An 18,541-nucleotide genomic window follows, 5' to 3' on the forward strand; every position below is an offset into this window, starting at 1 on the left:
AGAGAAACGTGGATGCTGCAAGCACACCTGGATACATCGCATGCCGTAGATGTCAGCAATGCTTATAACTGCACAATTTCAGTTTCATCAGCTGCTGTTTCCCCCTTTGGGCTGGAAAAGACAGCTGTTGACAAGAGCAAGTAAACTGGTCCAAATAAAAATGGCAACTGGGCCTTTACATAGATGAAACACCGCTTAGCAGGCGATTACCTCATAAAAGAGCCATCCAAATTTGGTTTCAATGTAATTGTATTAATCTGCAGAATAAGGATGTTATGATATGTTTAGCAATCAGTTAATGCAGCAATATCAAAACCCCAAAAACCTTGTCGGAATTGTTTTTTTCCCCCATTTCACCCCACAAAATATTTTTTTTCCAGTTTCAAATACAAGACACGGTAAATTAAATGGTACAACTTATCCCGTAAAAAGTAAACCCTCATATGGTTATATGAACGGAAAATTAAAGGTTATGGCTACTGGAATGTGGGGAGGGATAAAAAAAATGCAAACAAAAATGGTCCTGGGACTTAAAAGGGACAGAATATGGGAAAGGATTGATTGATAATACAGGTTAGGAATTGATCTCATTATTGGCACTACATATAGCTTCCACATGAAGTAATATTAAGGCCATGTTGATGCAAAAAAAAGGTTATATGTGTACATGGTTTTGTAATCTAATTAAAACAACCAAAGTCATAATTCACTTTTAACTTTTATTAGTACAAAACATACTATAGAAATCAAGAAATCCAAATATAAAAATATCAGTATGAACTGGAAATAATTTTTCAGCCAACTGATAAACTGACAAACTAAAACAACGTGAATATTCTCAGTTCCAAAATACAACATGCATATCAAGATCCAGGCCCCTTGTCCCCTCCCCCAATCTGATTGTTAATTGTCAGTGACTCTTCAATATATGTGCAACTAATAGAATAAGAAACGTGAAACTTGGAGAAAGTAGTGGAAATAAAATCCAAATAGGATCACCATCAGGCCATAATTTAAATTGGAGATGAAAGAGATTGTGTTTAAATAAAGCATTATCTAAGACATTCCACTTTCTAAATCAATTATATAAAATTCTGTGATTTACAGTTTTGGTTCTTCTACAACAATTCACAAATGTATTGACCAAGTTTAGTATAAATACCCGTGTGCTAGACATTAACCATTCTAATATAGTGTAGACTCTCCCAGTGCACCATCACAGGCAATGGAACAGGTCTGGGTTTGTCAAAGGATAAAGATAAGACAATTACAAATCAAATCAAGATTGTTTTTCACTCTGTTGATCAATACAATAAATATTAAGTAAAATTTGTATCAAGTTGGGTTAAAATTGCCAATTCTGACGTTTGAAAGGAGTGTTACCGCAATTCTATGGAAAGCTTGTTGGTTGGGCTGCTCTTATGAATATTGGTGGCCAAAATATCAATCTCTACTTCAGGATCAGAATGTTAAAAATATATAGTTTTTCCTGCGGCTGCTTGAATGCGTAGCCCAATTTTTTTTTTTTTACTAAATGAAAATATTACTACTCGTGAAAAGAATATTATTCTGTTAATGAAGTTTATCTAGATTATAAAAAAGGGTCTGCTTTCAGAAGCAGCACCACACTTGGTCCATTGGCTTCATTTGGTATTGCACTTGAATAGGGATCAGATGTAATACCAGACACCCATCTACTGACAAGAGTCTATCCCTTTAAGGCACGTTCTACAAAAAAAAATAAAAAAAAAATTCTAATGATTTCTGGTGAATTATGACAGACCCCATTGACTTAAATGAAGTTTGGCATTTTTACAAACATGAATAATGCTGCAGATGCTCTATTTATGTATATGTCAAATGTACTTGAATGGCTCGTACTTGAATTGAATTGTCGTAAAACCCTGAGGGGTATGCTGGCAAGTGTGAAGATAGTCTTATATAGATCGTATTTATGGAAAGCTAGGCGACCACCATTCAGGCCACATAAGTTCATCCAGCTTCCTACAAGAAACAGCAAACCCACAGACAAATAGGCTTCTATGAACTATCCAGCTTTGGAGTCTGAGAAATGTGGTTGATCTTGCTATGAGAATTACACCTGTTCTTTAAACGACAAATAACATTTTCAATAACTTATAAGAGGACATTTTACATGAAAAAAAGCACATATAATTTAATGCAGTCCAAAAAAAATAAAAAAATAAAGACTGGTTGTGCTAGACATCACTGAATTGAAACCTATATAAAGACGATAGCAGGCTTCAGTCCAAAAGCAAAGATAGGACTATGTGCAGATCTCCTATGAGAGTCATCATCAAGGATAAGTTAATGTTCATGTCTCCATGCTGGCTCTCCCTGCTGCTGTACTACGCTCTCGCCACTCGGTTCACCTGTGAAATAGATATAGCAGTTGGTCACAGTCCTGACAGTGGACTATAAAATACAGGATTATTACAGCTGATCTCACAAGATGCAAAAGGTAATTTAAAAGTTAACCCAAAGTATTTATAAAAAAAAAAAAAAAAAAAAAAAAAAAAGTCACAGAAACAATAATGCAAACATTATATATAGACTAAGCCCTTACTCTGATATGATAAAGTCTGAGACAATCAATATATATTTTATTAAAGCACATGTGTGCCCGCCTACCAGCGTCAAGATGGTCTCAGTCAGGACGGACCTACCTTTGGGCATCTACATTCAGAAGAGCAGACCCTGCACATATAGTGTGCTTCTCCTAGTTACCTCTATGTGCATCAAGCAACCAATGAGAGGAGGAGCACGCACCACTATGTTCCATCTAATCAAGGTCACCTGTGAGATAGGCGGGGAAAACATGCAAAAAAGATACTCCCAAGATAAAATAGAAGCACATTCACACTTAAAATGTGCCACTCCTTTAAGTGTATACTGCAGACTAAACAAGAAGTGACAGAAAAAGATTGGAAAAAAAACAAACAAAACATGTGTGATGTAATAAATGAATATGCGGATGTGCATGTCTACATTTACAGTTGTGTTCCAAATAGCAGTCAGACATCACTAACCTGATCAATCATTGTTTTTGGTAGAAATGATATTTCTACATGGCAAATACTCTACTACACCTGCTAGTAAACTAATAGAAAGCCAACAGACCCAACAGTCATGACATGCATGCTGCTGATTCTGTGTAATTGAATCACTAATTGAAAGGGACATGTTCAAAATAACAGCAGTGTGGAGTTCGATGAGTGAGGTCATTCATTCTTTCAAAAACAGGTGGCAATTATTGCCCTTATTTAAGGAAGGAAGGCAGCAAATGTTGTACATGCTGGTTACAGTGCATTTCTCTGAAAATTTGAGGAAAATGGGTCGTTCCGGACATTGTTTAGAAAAAGAACAGCGTGCCTTGATTAAAAAGTTGATTGGAGAGGGGAAAACAAAAAAGCGCAGAAAATGATAGGCTACTCAGCTAAAATGATCAAAAATGCTTTGAAATGGCAACCAAAACCTGAAAGACGTGGAAGAAAGCAAAAAACTACAATTCAAATGGATAGAATAGCCAAAGTGGCATTAACTTCGCCAACAATCAGCTCCAGGAAGATCCAAGAAGGTCTAAAAGTTATCTGTGAGTACTGTTACAATTAGCTTGGCTCAACAGAGGAGTCTATCTGAAAGAAGCCCCCGCAATGTCCCATTGTTGAAAAAAATTGACTGGCCTAAAGAGACATTTTGTGGACTGATGAAAGTAAGATTGTTCTGTTTGGGTCTAGTGGCAACCCCCAAAGACTGAATTCAAGCCACAGTACACTGTGAAGACAGTGAAGCACGGTGGCGCAAGCATCATGATATGGGGATGTTTCTAATACTAAGGTGTTGGGCCTATTTATTGCATACCAGGGATCATGGCTCAGTTTGAATACATCAGAATACTTGAAGAGGTCATGCTGCTTTATGCTGAAGAGGAAATGCCCTTGAAATGGGTGGTGGTCCAACAAGACAACGACCCCAAACACATTAATAAACGTGCAACATCTTGGTTCCAGACCAACAAGATTGAAGTTAGGGAGTGGTCAGCCCAATCCCTGGATCTTAATCCAATAGAAAACTTGGTGTGACAAAAAAAAAAAAAAAAAAAAATGCAGTTCGAGGCAAAACCATGAAATAGAGAAGAACTGTGGAATGTAGTCCAATCATCCTAGGCTGGAATACCTGTTCACAGGTCCCAGAAGTTGGTTGACTCCATGCAACACAGATGTACAGCAGTTTTCAGAAACAGTGGTTATACAACTAAATATTAGTTAAGTGATTCAAAGGAAAGCAAAATCTTTAAACTTTTTTTAGTTTATATAATGAATGCTTGAGTTTGTGAAGAATACAAAAAACGGCAGGTTTTTTTTTTTTTTGAACAGTCTAATATTCACTTTTCAATTTTTTTAGATAAACACAAGTTTGATATTTTTCTTCAGGTTTTGATTTGAAATAGAATGTGTAGTGTTCCCAATGCATTTGTGTGTATGGAAATAAAAGCTATTAGAAGGATTTTGAGCTTTATTCACTTTTTTTTAAACATACTGCTATTATTTTGAACACAACTGTATAATAGAAAAATCACAGAAAAAAAATGCACTAACACACAGTGGCGTACATAGAGACGCAAGGGCCCCATATCAAGGTTCAAACCAGGCCCCCCCACGCAGGACAGAATGGATTCTGCCTAAACCCTTTTAATGAGCCTTGGGCCATTTTTCGACCACTTCATTTTCTAAAAGTTGTTCCTTTAGAGCAGGGGTGCACAACGTTTCCTGGTTGGGGGCCACATTTCCAGACTGAACCAATGACGAGGGCCGAAATTAAAATTTAAAGGTGTATTAACAACTGAAATATTGTACTTGTGGCATATTGAACACATTATATACCATTAATGTCTAGTTACACTTCCAGGACTCTCACCTAATGGGAGAAATACATGAAAAATATATGTGAGCAGCCACAAGACATAGGCATACATGTCTGTCTGTTACCAGATGGTTGGGGGACGCACAGAGTGGTATCAAGGGCCACATGTGGCCCCCGGGGCAGCAGGGTTGTGCACCCCTGCTTTAGAGGGTAGAGTTTTCACCTCCAGTATGAAATAATCCCAACTAGTGCCTCTTTCACACTGGTGTGTGCGGCCCATGGTCGTGCTGCGGCCCGAAATTCACGAGCACAGTCCATGGGGCAGCCGCAGCAGATAACAGACCCATTCACTTGAATGGGTCCGTGATCCGGCCGTTGTGCAAAAAGATAGGACATGTTCTATCTTTTGCGGAACGGAAGCACTCTGCAGTGCTTCCGTTGGGTTCCGTTCCGCATCTCCGGACTCATTCAAGGGAATGGGTCGGCATCCGTGATGCGGAATGCCCACGGAACAGCGCCCGTGTATTGCGGCCCGCAATACATCAACGGGCCACACACACCAGTGTAAAAGAGGCCTAAGACTGGGCCCCCACTTGCCCTGGGTCCCATAGCAGTCGCATGGTCTGCAGCTATGGTAGTTACGCCCCTGCTAACACAATAGATGCAAACATTATATATGGACAAAAATGTGAGACTCAGTCAATATATTTTGATCAAAACATCTGTGACCGCCTACCCGTGCCAAAATATAATAGAGATGAGTAAATCGTAGTTGACTAAGTGGAATTTGATCAGAATTTCAGGAAAAATTTGATTTGCACCGAATCAGAATTTCCTCACGCTTCGTGGTAATGAAATCGCATTAAAATGGCCGTTGCACTTGTGAGGACATGTAGCAAGGAACTCTGGATCACCCATAATGCCATGCATCTAGCCAATCAGCCCTGTGATGTCTCAGCCCTATAAAATAGCCTCAGCTATCTTGGATTCTGCCATTTTCCAGTGTACTTAGTGCAGGGAGAGAAGTCAGTAGGGACAGTGCTAGAAAAAAAATGTCATTGTGCTGCAAAAAAAAAAAAAAAAAAAAAAAGATTTACAAGGGAAAGATTATTAAGATTATTCAAGGTGTAGGGAAAGGATAGGGAGTTATTCCACAGTATTTATGTTGAACAGGGTTCAGCAGGGGAGGTTACAGCCTGGGTAATAGGAACAATCCTATTAAACCTTGCTGCACTATACAGCTCTAATTCCAGCAAACTGTTCTTGTTATTGGGGTGCAATTGCCGTTTCATACAGCCATTAACAGGGTTTATTACAAGGAAATATTTCTACATCTTATCTGCCCTTGTGCAGTGCAGTTACAGTTGCAAGAAAAAGTATGTGAACCCTTTAGAATGATATGGATTTCTGCACAAATTGGTCATAAAATGTGATCTGATCTTCATCTAAGTCACAATAGACAATCACAGTCTTCTTAAACTAATAACAAAGAATTAAATGTTACCATGTTTTTATTGAACACACTGTGTAAACATTCACAGTGCAGGTGGAAAAAGTACGTGAACCCTTGGATTTAATAACTGGTTGAACCTACTTTGGCAGCAATAACTTCAACCAAACGTTTCCTGTAGTTGCAGATCAAAACATGCACAACGGTCAGGAGTAATTCTTGACCATTCCTCTTTACAGAACCGTTTCAGTTCAACAATATTCTTGGGATGTCTGGTGTGAATCGCTTTCTTGAGTACATGCCACAGCATCTCAATCGGGTTACGGACTCTGACTGGGCCACTCCAGAAGGCGTATTTTCTTCTGGTAAAGCCATTCTGTTGTTGATTTACTTCTATGCTTTGGGTCGTTGTCCTGTTGCAACACCCATCTTCTGTTGAGCTTCAGCTGGTGGACAGATGGCCTTAAGTTCTCCTGCAAAATGTCTCGATAAACTTGGGAATTCATTTTTGATGATGGCAATCCGTCCAGGCCCTGACGCATCAAAGCAGCCCCAAACCATGATGCCCCCACCACCATACTTCACGGTTGGGATGAGGTTTTGATGTTTGTGTGCTGTGCTTCTTTTTCTCCACACAGTGTTCGTTTCTTCCAAACAACTCAACTTTGGTTTCATCTGTCCACAGAATATTTTGCCAGTACTGCTGTGAAACATCCAGGTGCTCTTGTGCAAACTGTAAACTTGCAGCAATGTTTTATTTTTTGGACAGCATTGGCTTCCTCTGTGGCATTGTCCCATGAAATCCATTCTTGTATAGTGTTTTACGTATCTTAGATTCGCAAACAGGGATGTTAGCATTTGCAAGAGACTTTTGTTAAGTCTTTAGATGACACTCTAGGATTCTTCTTCACCTCACTGAGCAGTCTGCGCTGTGCTCTTACAGTCATCTTTACAGGATGGCCACTCCTAAGGAGAGTAGCAGCAGTGCTGAACTTTCTCTATTTATAGACAATTTATCTTACCGTGGACTGATGAACAACAAGGCTTTTGGAGATACTTTTATAACCCTTTCCAGATTTATGCAAGTCAACAATACTTAAATCGTAGGTCTTCTGAGAGCTCTTTTGTGCGAGGCATCATTAACATCAGGCAATGCTTCTTGTGAAAAGCAAACCCAGAACTGGTGTGTGTTTTTTTTATAGGGCAGCACAGCTGTAACCAACACCTCCATGATTGGATTCCAGTTGGCTGACACCTCACTCCAATTAGCTCTTGGAGATTTCATTAGTCTAGGGCAGCGATTGCTAACCTTGGCACTCCAGCTGTGGTAAAACTACAACTCCCAAGATGCCCCCCTTGCTTGGCTGCTCTCAGAACTCTATAGAAATAAATGGAGCATGCTGGGAGTTGTAGTTTCACCACAGCTGGAGTGCCAAGGTTAGCCATCACTAGTCTAGGGGTTCACATACTTTTTTCCACCTGCACTGTGAAGGTTTACATGGTGTGTTCAATAAAAACATGGTAACATTTAATTATTTGTATGTTATTAGTTTAAGCAGACTGAGTGTCTATTGTTGTGACTTAGATGAAGATCAGATCACATTTTATGACCAATTTGTGCAGAAATCTATATTATTCCTAATGGTTTACATACTTTTTCTTGCAACTGTATATGTTCTAAAGCAGGCATTCTCAAACTGCGGCCCTCCAGCTGTTGTAAAACTACAACTCCCACAATGCCCTGCTGTAAGCTGATAGCAGTAGGCTGTTCTGGCATGCTGGCAGTTGTAGTTTTGCAACAGCTGGAGGGCCGCAGTTTGAGGATGCCTGTTCTAAAGCATTTTTTGGCTTGCATTAGTGGGGGAGGGGGGGGGGGGGAGGGAAGGAGCTCATTAGCCGTTGTGTGGTGAAGTGTGAAAATTACAGCCCTTTCAGTCATGTATTAGTGGCAAAAGAAATATATTTGCCATTCAGCGATGTCACAAAAAATGTATTTGCTGTTGTGTGGTGAAGTGAGAAAAGTAGACTTTTTTGGGGTGTTTTAATTTCCTTTTTATTTATTCAATCTAACAGTATGTCAGACAGAAGTGCCAGGCCTTGCACAGGGGAGTGGCAGAGGCCTAAATGTTTTTGGCGCAGGCACAGGTCGCAGCAGAGTAAGGGGGCGTGGCAACAGGAGACGCAGCGAGAGGCTTGAGCTCCCGGTGTCATCTAGCGGTCGTGTCTTGACCAGCAACCCTGCGGTTCTTGAATCGCTGACTCATCTCTGTTTTGGATCCACTTCTGTTTCTTTTTGGCATTAGCAATACTGATGGATTACTGAATAAATGATGAGACCGAGTGAAGGCAGATGCTCAACAGACAGGAGCCGTTTTTTGGGGGTTATTGTTCTGACGGATCAGAGGAAAAGCAAAATAATCAGTGAGATTAACAAAAACTTATTGCCGACACCCTCTCCACTCTGTTGGGGGGGGGGGGGGGGGGGAAGACGTGGGACGGACTCTACTTGTACAGTCATGGCCAAAAGTTTTGAGAATGACACAAATATTAGTTTTCACAAAGCTCGCTGCTAAACTGCTTTTAGATCTTTGTTTCAGTTGTTTCTGTGATGTAGTGAAATATAATTACACGCACTTCATACGTTTCAAAGTTTTTTTTTCCCGACAATTACATGACATTTATGCAAAGTCAGTATTTGCAATGTTGGCCCTTCTTTTTCAGGACCTCTGCAATTCGACTGGGCATGCTCTCATCAACTTCTGGTCCAATTCCTGACTGATAGCAACCCATTTTGTCAGAATTAGTGAGGTTTTTGTTTGTCCACCTGCCTCTTGAGGATTGACCACAAGTTCTCAATGGGATTAAGATCTGGGGAGTTTCCAGGCCATGGACCCAAAATATCAACGTTTTTGTCCCAGAGCCACTTGGTTATCACTTTTGCCTTATGGCACTGTGCTCTATTGTGCTGGAAAATGCATTGTTCTTCAAACTGTTGTTGGATTGTTGGAAGAAGTTTCTGTTGGAGGGTGTTTTGGTACCATTCTTTATTCATGGCTGTGTTTTTGGGCAGAATTGTGAGTGAGCCCACTCCCTTGGATGAGAAGCAACCCCACACATGAATGGTCTCCGGATGCTTTACTGTTGGCATGACACAGGACTGATGGTAGTGCTCACCTTTTCTTCTCCGGACAAGCCTTTTTCCTGATGCCCCAAACAAATCGGAAAGAGGTTTCATCAGAGAATATGACTTTGCCCCAGTCCTCCGCAGTCCATTCACCATATTTTCTGCAGAAGATCAATCTGTCCCTGATGTTTTTCTTTGGAGAGAAGTGGCTTCTTTGCTGCCCTTCTTGACACCAGGCCATCTTCCAAAAGTCTTCGCCTCACTGTGCGTGCAGATGCGCTCACACCTGCCTACTGCCATTCCTGAGCAAGCTCTGCACTGGTGGCACTCCGATCTTTAGGAGACAATCCTGGCGCTTGCTGGACTTTCTTGGATGCCCTGAAGCCTTCTTTACAAGAATTGAACCTCTTTCCTTGAAGTTCTTGATAATCCTATAAATTGTTGATTGAGGTGCAATCTTAGTAGCCACAGTATCCTTGCCTGTGAAGCCATTTTTATGCAACGCAGTTATGGCTGCACGCGTTTCTTTGCAGGTCACCATTGTTAACAATGGAAGAACAATGATTTCAAGCATCACCCTCCTTTTAACAGGTCAAGTCTGCCATTTTAACCCAATAAGCCTGACATAATCATCTCCAGCCTTGTGCTCGTCAACATTCTCACCTGAGTTAACAAGACGATTACTGAAATCATCTCAGCAGGTCCTTTAATGCCAGCATTGAAATGCAGTGGAAAGGTTTTTTTGGGATTAAGTTAATTTTCATGGCAAAGAAGGACTATGCAATTCATCTGATCACTCTTTATAACATTCTGGAGTATATGCAAATTGCCATTATAAAAACTTTTCCAATTTCCAATATTTATGTAATTCTCAAAACTTTTGGCCACGACTGTATACGTGTTTAATAGAACAGATTCTGTAGACGTCTATGTGGAATCATATGACTGTAAAAGGAGTGCACTTCTTGGCGCCAACATCGACCTGTATAAGTTATTTGAAGTGTTAAGTGTGCAGTGATTCTCAGTGTGACGCCTGTCATCTGCATGTCATACGGACTCACAGTATTATTTCACTACCACAGCATACTCCCTATGCGTATTACTGCAAGGCACAGTGTTGTACACCACTATAAAGGCTCTCTGCAGCCCAGAAATAGGCATTTTTTTAACGCGATTCACCGCAAAACTCAGACGAACCAAATTTTTCTAAAAATTCAGCGAACCGGCTGATTCGAATTTTTTAAACATTCGCTCATCTCTAATATTAGTTTCAGATTGAGGGCTTGGTCCATATAAAATGTTTGCATGTATTGTATTATATTGTGCATTATTTTCTGTGATAATTCTTTTATAACGTGCAGGATTTATTTATTTTTTCATCTTTCTGTGATTTGTGTTAACCCAAAGTATTCACTAAAGCTAAAGAAAGAAAACGAACAGTACCTAGACTTTTAAATATACTTTATTAAAAACTATTTCACATATTGTGGAATTTTTTGTAATATGCCTTTGTTATGATTATGAAATTCTGTAGGCTTTGATCTCGGTATACTCTTATACCAAGGATTAAACTTGTGGGGCCACAGTGAGCATTGTACAGGCAGGAGCACACATTGCTGCTCCTGCCTGTGCCAACTCTGCTCAAGCCCAGCACAGCACATCTACTGTACTATACCAAAACTTGAGCATTGTCTATGCAGAGCTCCTGCCGGTTCTTGCTCTGCTAAAAGCCTTGCATACCACATCGGTGCAGGAAACCCTACATCCATACACTTTTTATACACTACACTTCCAGTCCCCATCTGTCTATTTTTGGACAGGGCAATGGGCGCTGCTGCAGTCAATGACTGGACACAGTGGCTCATGTAATCCTGTTGGGGTGGAGGTTGACACGCAAGGACTGGAAGTGCGGTTAAGGCAGCCCAGAAGCCATGTAGCCAGAACAGACTGGTGGGAAACAGGCAAGTATAGATCTCTTCAGAGGTAGCACTGGGGGGTAGGAATTTGAGAAAATAGATGATGGACAACCCCTTTATGTTACCTGCTGCCAGAGAGCTAAGGTTCACTGTTCTGCAGATGTGTTCAGACATGGCAGATTTGTAGCAATGACTAAAAAGAAAATCAGTTCCATTTATTACAATGGGGTTGTTTTGGCAGCGAGCACCTTGATTTCTGTATGCACCATACACATGAATGGCAAATAAAAATAGAAAGACCGCGCTGTTCAGAATATCCAGAAGGCATCCAAATTATAATAAAGTCAAGCACAGAGTTGAAATATAGACGAACATTGAAACGACCAGCAGAGATCTTTTGCTTCCAATTCGATGCTTCTGTAGGAACCAAAGGTGAAGAACCACCAACAAAAGTAAAATAAAAAATGTATTATACTCACAGAAGTAACAAGGTAATAGGCATATTATAAAGTTGCATCAGCCCTTGTGTCTTTGCCTGACCTAGGTTTTTCTTTTGCTTCATCAAGGGCGCATACTCCACCCTCATCTGGGCGTCTAATTTATACAGATCTAGGGTGGCAAAAACTCCTCCCAATTGCATTAGGCCAGAAACACAAATCATTCCTATCCCCAAATAAAACACCAAAATAATTATTTCACCTTAAAACCAATGTGTTGCTCTTAAAACAATCTGCCCTTATTACTATTCCATTCTTCGTTTCACCCACCAAATCACTTACTAATGACTATTTGACATAACTTTCCCGATCACATGGTTGGGTTTAGCTAACAAGGAAGTGCACTCCTCTTTCATTCATAAAAGTCTGGCTGATTTAAATCACAGCGTCAATCATAGCCAGATCTTCTCTCATTCATTCTTTAAATCACGTGGTTCTAGCGGACCAATAAACGGGTACTGGTGCTTGCCATTTTGCACACAGGAAAGCATGGGACCAGGTCTAATTAATGACATACAGAAAAAAACTAAGAGGGGCAGTGAACTAAGTAAAACATGAAACTTTATTGATTATAGGGAGATAAAACCAGCCCCTACAGACAAACAACATGTACACCATACACAGAGGTACACTGATAGGATGGCGGGAACACAGAGGCGCCAATCCCGTCTAGGTGTACTGTGTGTGGTGGGCAAGACCACTGGTGGTAGGTCGGGTATGGCTATGTTGAGGAAGGTAAACTAGCCCTGTTGCCTCCCTACTTGGCCTGGTCCGACCCTACTAGGTAATCCACGGGACGGGGTCCAAAAAAGCCCCGCAAGGGGTGGCCCCGACTGGAACTCTTGTCCTGTGTAAATGACCCTAATGAGGCCCTAGACACAGGGAGAGTGCAGGCAGTCCGAATGCTGACAGCCTGAGCCGTAGAAAAACAGACTATACACAATGTTAAACACAACATATAACCCCGCCACCAAAAACCTGATTGAGGAGTAGAGTGACGGTGGTGCTAATGCGTCCCTTAGCACCACCGTCACTCTACTCCTCAATCAGGTTTTTGGTGGCGGGGTTATATGTTGTGTTTAACATGGTGTATAGTCTGTTTTTCTACGGCTCAGGCTGTCAGCATTCGGACTGCCTGCACTCTCCCTGTGTCTAGGGCCTCATTAGGGTCATTTACACAGGACGAGAGTTCCAGTCGGGGCCACCACTTGCGGGGCTTTTTTGGACCCCGTCCCGTGGATTACCTAGTAGGGTCGGACCAGGCCAAGTAGGGAGGCAACAGGGCTAGTTTACCTTCCTCAACATAGCCATACCCGACCTACCACCAGTGGTCTTGCCCACCACACACAGTACACCTAGACGGGATTGGCGCCTCTGTGTTCCCGCCATCCTATCAGTGTACCTCTGTGTATGGTGTACATGTTGTTTGTCTGTAGGGGCTGGTTTTATCTCCCTATAATCAATAAAGTTTCATGTTTTACTTAGTTCACTGCCCCTCTTAGTTTTTTTCTGATTGTCATTTGAGCAGTATTCAGGGAGGCACTATTGCTTGCCCCTGTCTGACCATCGCCATTTTTGTAGTTTTTCTAATTAATGACATACTATGATCTCATCCGAACTCCGCTTCACAACTAAAATAAATCTAGCAACATAAAACTAATAAACCCTAAACAAGGCTTCAGATCAAATTCAACATTTAATCCTTCAGAAGTATGTGGTAAAAGCCCCCTTCTACTTAAAAGATACACAGGTAGAGTTAATGATTTAACAACATTACCTTGTTACTTCTGCGAGTATAATAAAATTATTTTACTTTTGTTGGCGATTCTTCACTATTTGCACAACCTTTGGTTCCTACAGAAGGATTGAACTGGAAGCGAAAGCTCTCTGCTGGTCGTTTCAATGTTCGTCTAGATTTGAACGCTGTGATTGACTCCATTATAATTTGGATGCCTTCTGGATATTCTGAGCAGCGCAGTCTTTCTATTTTGATTTGCTGACTTGTGGTGATAAACGTACCCACTTCACCTTGAGACCTGCAGCACTACAAACAGGCAACGTAACAGAACTGTTTTTATATTTATACACATGAATGGATTCATCTGGATTAAACTGAACATGTAGTTCAAAATGCTTAAAGCAGAATATAACATTCAGCTGTAATCTGGAAGCATACAACATTCCCACTGCACCAGACTGAAATCTGACTTAATGTGTGGTGAGCCGACTACAACTCCTGTGTTTGCTGCAGATGAATGGGGTAGTTGTAGCACTTCCTGCAACAAATAAACAGTGGGTGAATTCACTCTTAGTGTGTGCTGACATGATCAGCTTTTGAAGAGTATTTAGTTGTGGGTTCTAAAATACTCAAATCTGCTGACATTCTGCATCCAGTGCAAGAGAATAGGGATATCTATAGCTAATTCTCACCCAGCGAAAATAAATAAAAATACAATGACTGCACTGTGGATTTTAAAAACTGCTCATTAAGTGCGCCGATTCCACACTGAATAACTATGGGGCTCGTCCTGATCCATGGGGATCGGCTGGCCCATCCCAGCAGAAATCCTAGTGTCAATCTATAATTTCTACTGCAGATTCTTAAATGATAATCCACATTTTTTTCATAGGAAAATCCTAAACATGAGAACACACCCTTACAGTCGAAGCATACAGTATTCTGGAGGGATTCAGGAACAGGAAATTAACGATTGGGAATCTTTACTTACTAGGTTGTGGTACATTAACATTCAGGTTTCCAAAAAGGTCTGCAAGTTCTGTGTCATCCAGATCTTCAAGGTCATCAGCTTGGAAGCCACGATGACCACCTTTATCACAGCAAAACTTCAAAAATCTAATGACAGATAAAAGTATAATAAATTCATAAAATACGGTTCAATCTTAACGGGTGGTCCAATTACAATTTAATCGACAACTACACGTCTGATGGGTGGGATCAAGGAGATCACAAGAATAGCAGCCTATGTTCCCCCATTTAAATGGAGCAGCAGACACGCCCATTAAATTCTAGAGGACTGCTGTAGATCGCCAAGTACAAGTGCTCGGACATATCCATCAGCCCCACGGAGCTGAATGGAGTGACAGTGTGCAAGTCACTCTATTTAAATAGAGAAATGTGGTCTCCAGATCAGACAGACACTTGTCTCCTATACTGTGGATAGGGGGTAAGTAATAAATAAGACAACCAATTTAATATCAGTATCGTTAAACACCAACAGATTTAGGCCACTGTTTTTTTTCAAAAGGCACTTTTAAAGATTAAAAAATAAAAAAAATTCCAGTCAACACAATGACCTCTTTATTAAGGACAGCATTCTAGTCCTGGGCAGGGCCACTTTTGTCCTCAGAACAGCCCGGACGCATCACATTCAAGAGACTGATTCACAAATCAAAGATCTCCTGCTCCAACATATCCCAAAGGTGCTTTATTGGATCAGCCAAGCAATTTTTTTATTCTCTACTCAATGATGTACAGGGGACCTGTCACCACAAACGCAGTGCAATCTACAGGCAGCAAGCATGTTCTAGAGCAGGAGGGGGCGAAGCAGATTAATATACAGCAGGAGTACTTAACTGGCGGACCGCGGTTGCCAGATGTCAGGACCCCGGCATGCACCCAGGTGCTGTCTCGGAGTGCCAGAGTCCAGAAGCAATGAGCGCTTCCATCAATACAGATTGAAGCGCTCATTGCTGGAGCGCAGGGTCCTTTCACTTACCGCTATGCTCATCTCTTTCAGGCCTGACTGTTAGGTTTTAGGATAGTTTAGGCCCCTTGGTTAGGTAGTTTAGCGATCGGTTAGTGCCCAGCCCACCGCACTGCAGTCATTTATTCGCTGATTAGCGTATCACTAATCAGCATTTATACTTTTATAGTATCTGTAAGTTATCAAAACTGATCACAGTCAGATCTATAATAGTATTAGTGTCACCTTAGTTAGCCCTCCACCCAAAACGCAGTGTTTGCCCGATCAGGCCTGATCGGTCGCCCACACGTGCGTTCACCCACGCCCGCCCCAGTGACAAATTTTTTTTATTTATTTTTTGATCACTGCACATTCACTTCACAAGCGCTGCGGCGATAAAAATAAATAAATCAGTTTTGATATTTTTTATCAACCGCAGCGGCCTCCAGTACTTCACTAGCCTCCCATTTGTAAGACAGGCTTGCTTTTTTTCTTGGGCAGTCTCAGGGAATACCCCTAAATTTAGTTGCCCAAATGTCAAACAGGGGGTATTCTTCTGAAGAGGCCTACAGGCTTCTGACCCAGTCGGATGAGGAATGGGAACCCTCATCTGATGAATCTAGCGGGTCAGAATATGAACCTGTAGAAAGCAGTGGCAGTCTGACTCAAAGTTTGGACGAGGCGGTTGAGGTCCCCGATAGCACCAGGCGTACCCGGCCCCATGTCGCTAGACCACAGGTTGCGCAGGATCCGCTTCAAGAGCAGCAGAGTGGGGCTGGTGCTGTCGGATTACGTGGTGAGGCATACACCAGCAGCGCAGCCCATCCTGGACCTAGTACCAGCACTGCCGTACAACATGGTGAAGTGGCAAGCACCAGAAGGGCAGTTGAAGCTGGTACGGTGGCACGTGCATTAGTTACCCCGTCGCAGCCACCGCAAAGACTGGTCCGTAGAGCCCCTAGAATCCCTGAGGTGCTGGCAAACCCTGATTGGCAGTCCCCAACTTCAGCCGCACCTGTAGTTCCCCCTTTCACCGCCCAGTCTGGCGTTCGGGTTGAGACAGCTCAGATCAGTTCGGCCCTGGGATTTTTTGAGCTGTTCTTGACTGCGGAGCTCTTGGACTTAGTTGTGGCAGAAACAAATCGGTATGCCACACAATTTATAACCGCCAACCCGGGAAGCTTTTATGCCCAGCCTTTCCGGTGGAAACCAGTCCAAGTTTCCGAAATTAAAATTGTTCTGGGCCTTCTCCTCAACATGGGTCTAACTAAAAAGCATGAATTGCGGTCATATTGGTCCACGAACCCAATCCATCACATGCCCATGTTCTCTGCTGCTATGTCCAGGACACGATTTGAGACCATCCTGCGTTTCCTGCACTTTAGCGACAACACCACCTCCCGTCCCAGAGGCCACCCAGCTTTTGACCGGCTCCACAAAATTCGGCCCCTCGGACCACTTCAACCAGAAATTTGCAGATTTGTATACCCCAGAGCAAAACTGCGTAGACGAGTCCCTAATACATTTTACCGGGCGCCTTGGCTTCAAACAATACATCCCAAGCAAGCGCGCCCGGTATGGGGTCAAATTGTATAAGCTCTGTGAAAGCGCCACAGGCTATACCCACAAATTTCGGATCTATGAGGGAAAAGATCAGACGATGGAGCCGGTTGGTTGCCCTGACTACCTGGGGAGCAGTGGGAAGACCGTCTGGGACTTGGTGTCACCCTTATTTGGCAAGGGGTACCATCTTTATGTGGACAATTTCTACACAAGTGTGGCCCTCTTCAGGCATTTGTTTATAGAACAGATTGGCTGCTGTGGCACCGCGCGAACTAGTCGCGTGGGCTTCCCCCAACGGCTCGTTACCACCCGTCTTTCAAGGGGGGAGAGGGCTGCCTTGTGTAACGAAGAACTGCTTGCGGTGAAATGGAGAGACAAGCGTGACGTTTACATGCTCTCCTCCATTCACGCAGACACGACAATCCAAATTGAGCGAGCAACCCGTGTCATTGAAAAGCCCCTCTCAGTCCACGATTATAACCTTCACATGGGAGGGGTGGACTTCAATGACCAGATGTTGTCTCCGTATTAAGTTTCCCGCAGAACAAGACGCTGGTATAAGAAGGTGTCTGTATATTTAATTAAATTGGCTCTGTATAATAGTTTTGTTCTCTACAGTAATCCTCTACACGATCCTTCCTCAAATTTCAGAAAGAGATCATAGAGAACCTCCTGTACTCAGGAGGTTCCGTGGCCCCATCCACCAGTGTAGTTAGCCATCTACACGAGCGACATTTCTCCAATTTCGTTGGCGGTACCTCAACCCAACCGTCACCCCGAAAAAGATGTCGTGTCTGTAGCAGGAGTGGAATAAGGCTTGACGCCCGCTATTTCTGTCCTGACCACCCTGCCCTATGCTTAGGGGAGTGTTTCCGGAAGTACCACACACAGGTACACCTAGCATAGGGATCACATCTCACAGGACAGGCACACAGGGCTATTAGGGCCCATTTACAAAACAGAGCTGCTGCAAACCTCTCCTTTCACCTGGGACAAAGTGCATAATGCACTTTGCCACATCTTTGGGCGATTTGCGCTTTGCACATTGTCGCATGGGGAAGGAGAGGTTTGTCCTAAAAAGGTAAAAAAAAAAAAAAATCACCAGTAAGCAAAAAGGTTAACGTTCAGTTCAAAAAGTTAAAGTTTATATGTTCTGTTCGAAAGTTATTATAGAGTTAATAAAATTATTGCGTTGCGGCCTGGTTTTTTCTTTACCTTCCAGGTGGACCAACCGATCGACTAGCTGCAGCACTGATGTGCATTCTGACAGAAGCATTGCGCTGCTGTTAGCATACACACAAGTCGGTGTATGCGGCGCTGCAAGACGAGATTTCTCCTCTGCAGTAAAAGATACGTCTGCCGAGGCATATGAGCTGAGGAGGTGGCGGTGTTCATATGCTTTG

At 42.3% G+C, this 18,541-nt stretch overlaps 1 protein-coding gene across 1 annotated transcript in view; it reads right to left on the reverse strand.

Annotated features, from left to right (window-relative positions):
* Positions 1 to 705: 705 nt before the first annotated feature.
* LOC122930263 (putative helicase MOV-10) overlaps positions 706 to 18,541 on the reverse strand; it is a 214,711-nt gene continuing 196,875 nt past the window's right edge. Inside the window, exons 22-23 of the mRNA XM_044283498.1 lie at positions 14,601 to 14,725; positions 706 to 2,393 (exon numbers count right to left, since the gene is read on the reverse strand). Of these exons, the coding sequence (XP_044139433.1) occupies positions 2,329 to 2,393; positions 14,601 to 14,725 (190 nt within the window). The 3' untranslated portion in view covers positions 706 to 2,328. The remainder of the gene's footprint in view (positions 2,394 to 14,600; positions 14,726 to 18,541) is intronic.

Source organism: Bufo gargarizans, chromosome 3 (assembly GCF_014858855.1).
Source record: "Bufo gargarizans isolate SCDJY-AF-19 chromosome 3, ASM1485885v1, whole genome shotgun sequence".
Taxonomy (NCBI): Eukaryota; Metazoa; Chordata; class Amphibia; order Anura; family Bufonidae; genus Bufo; species Bufo gargarizans.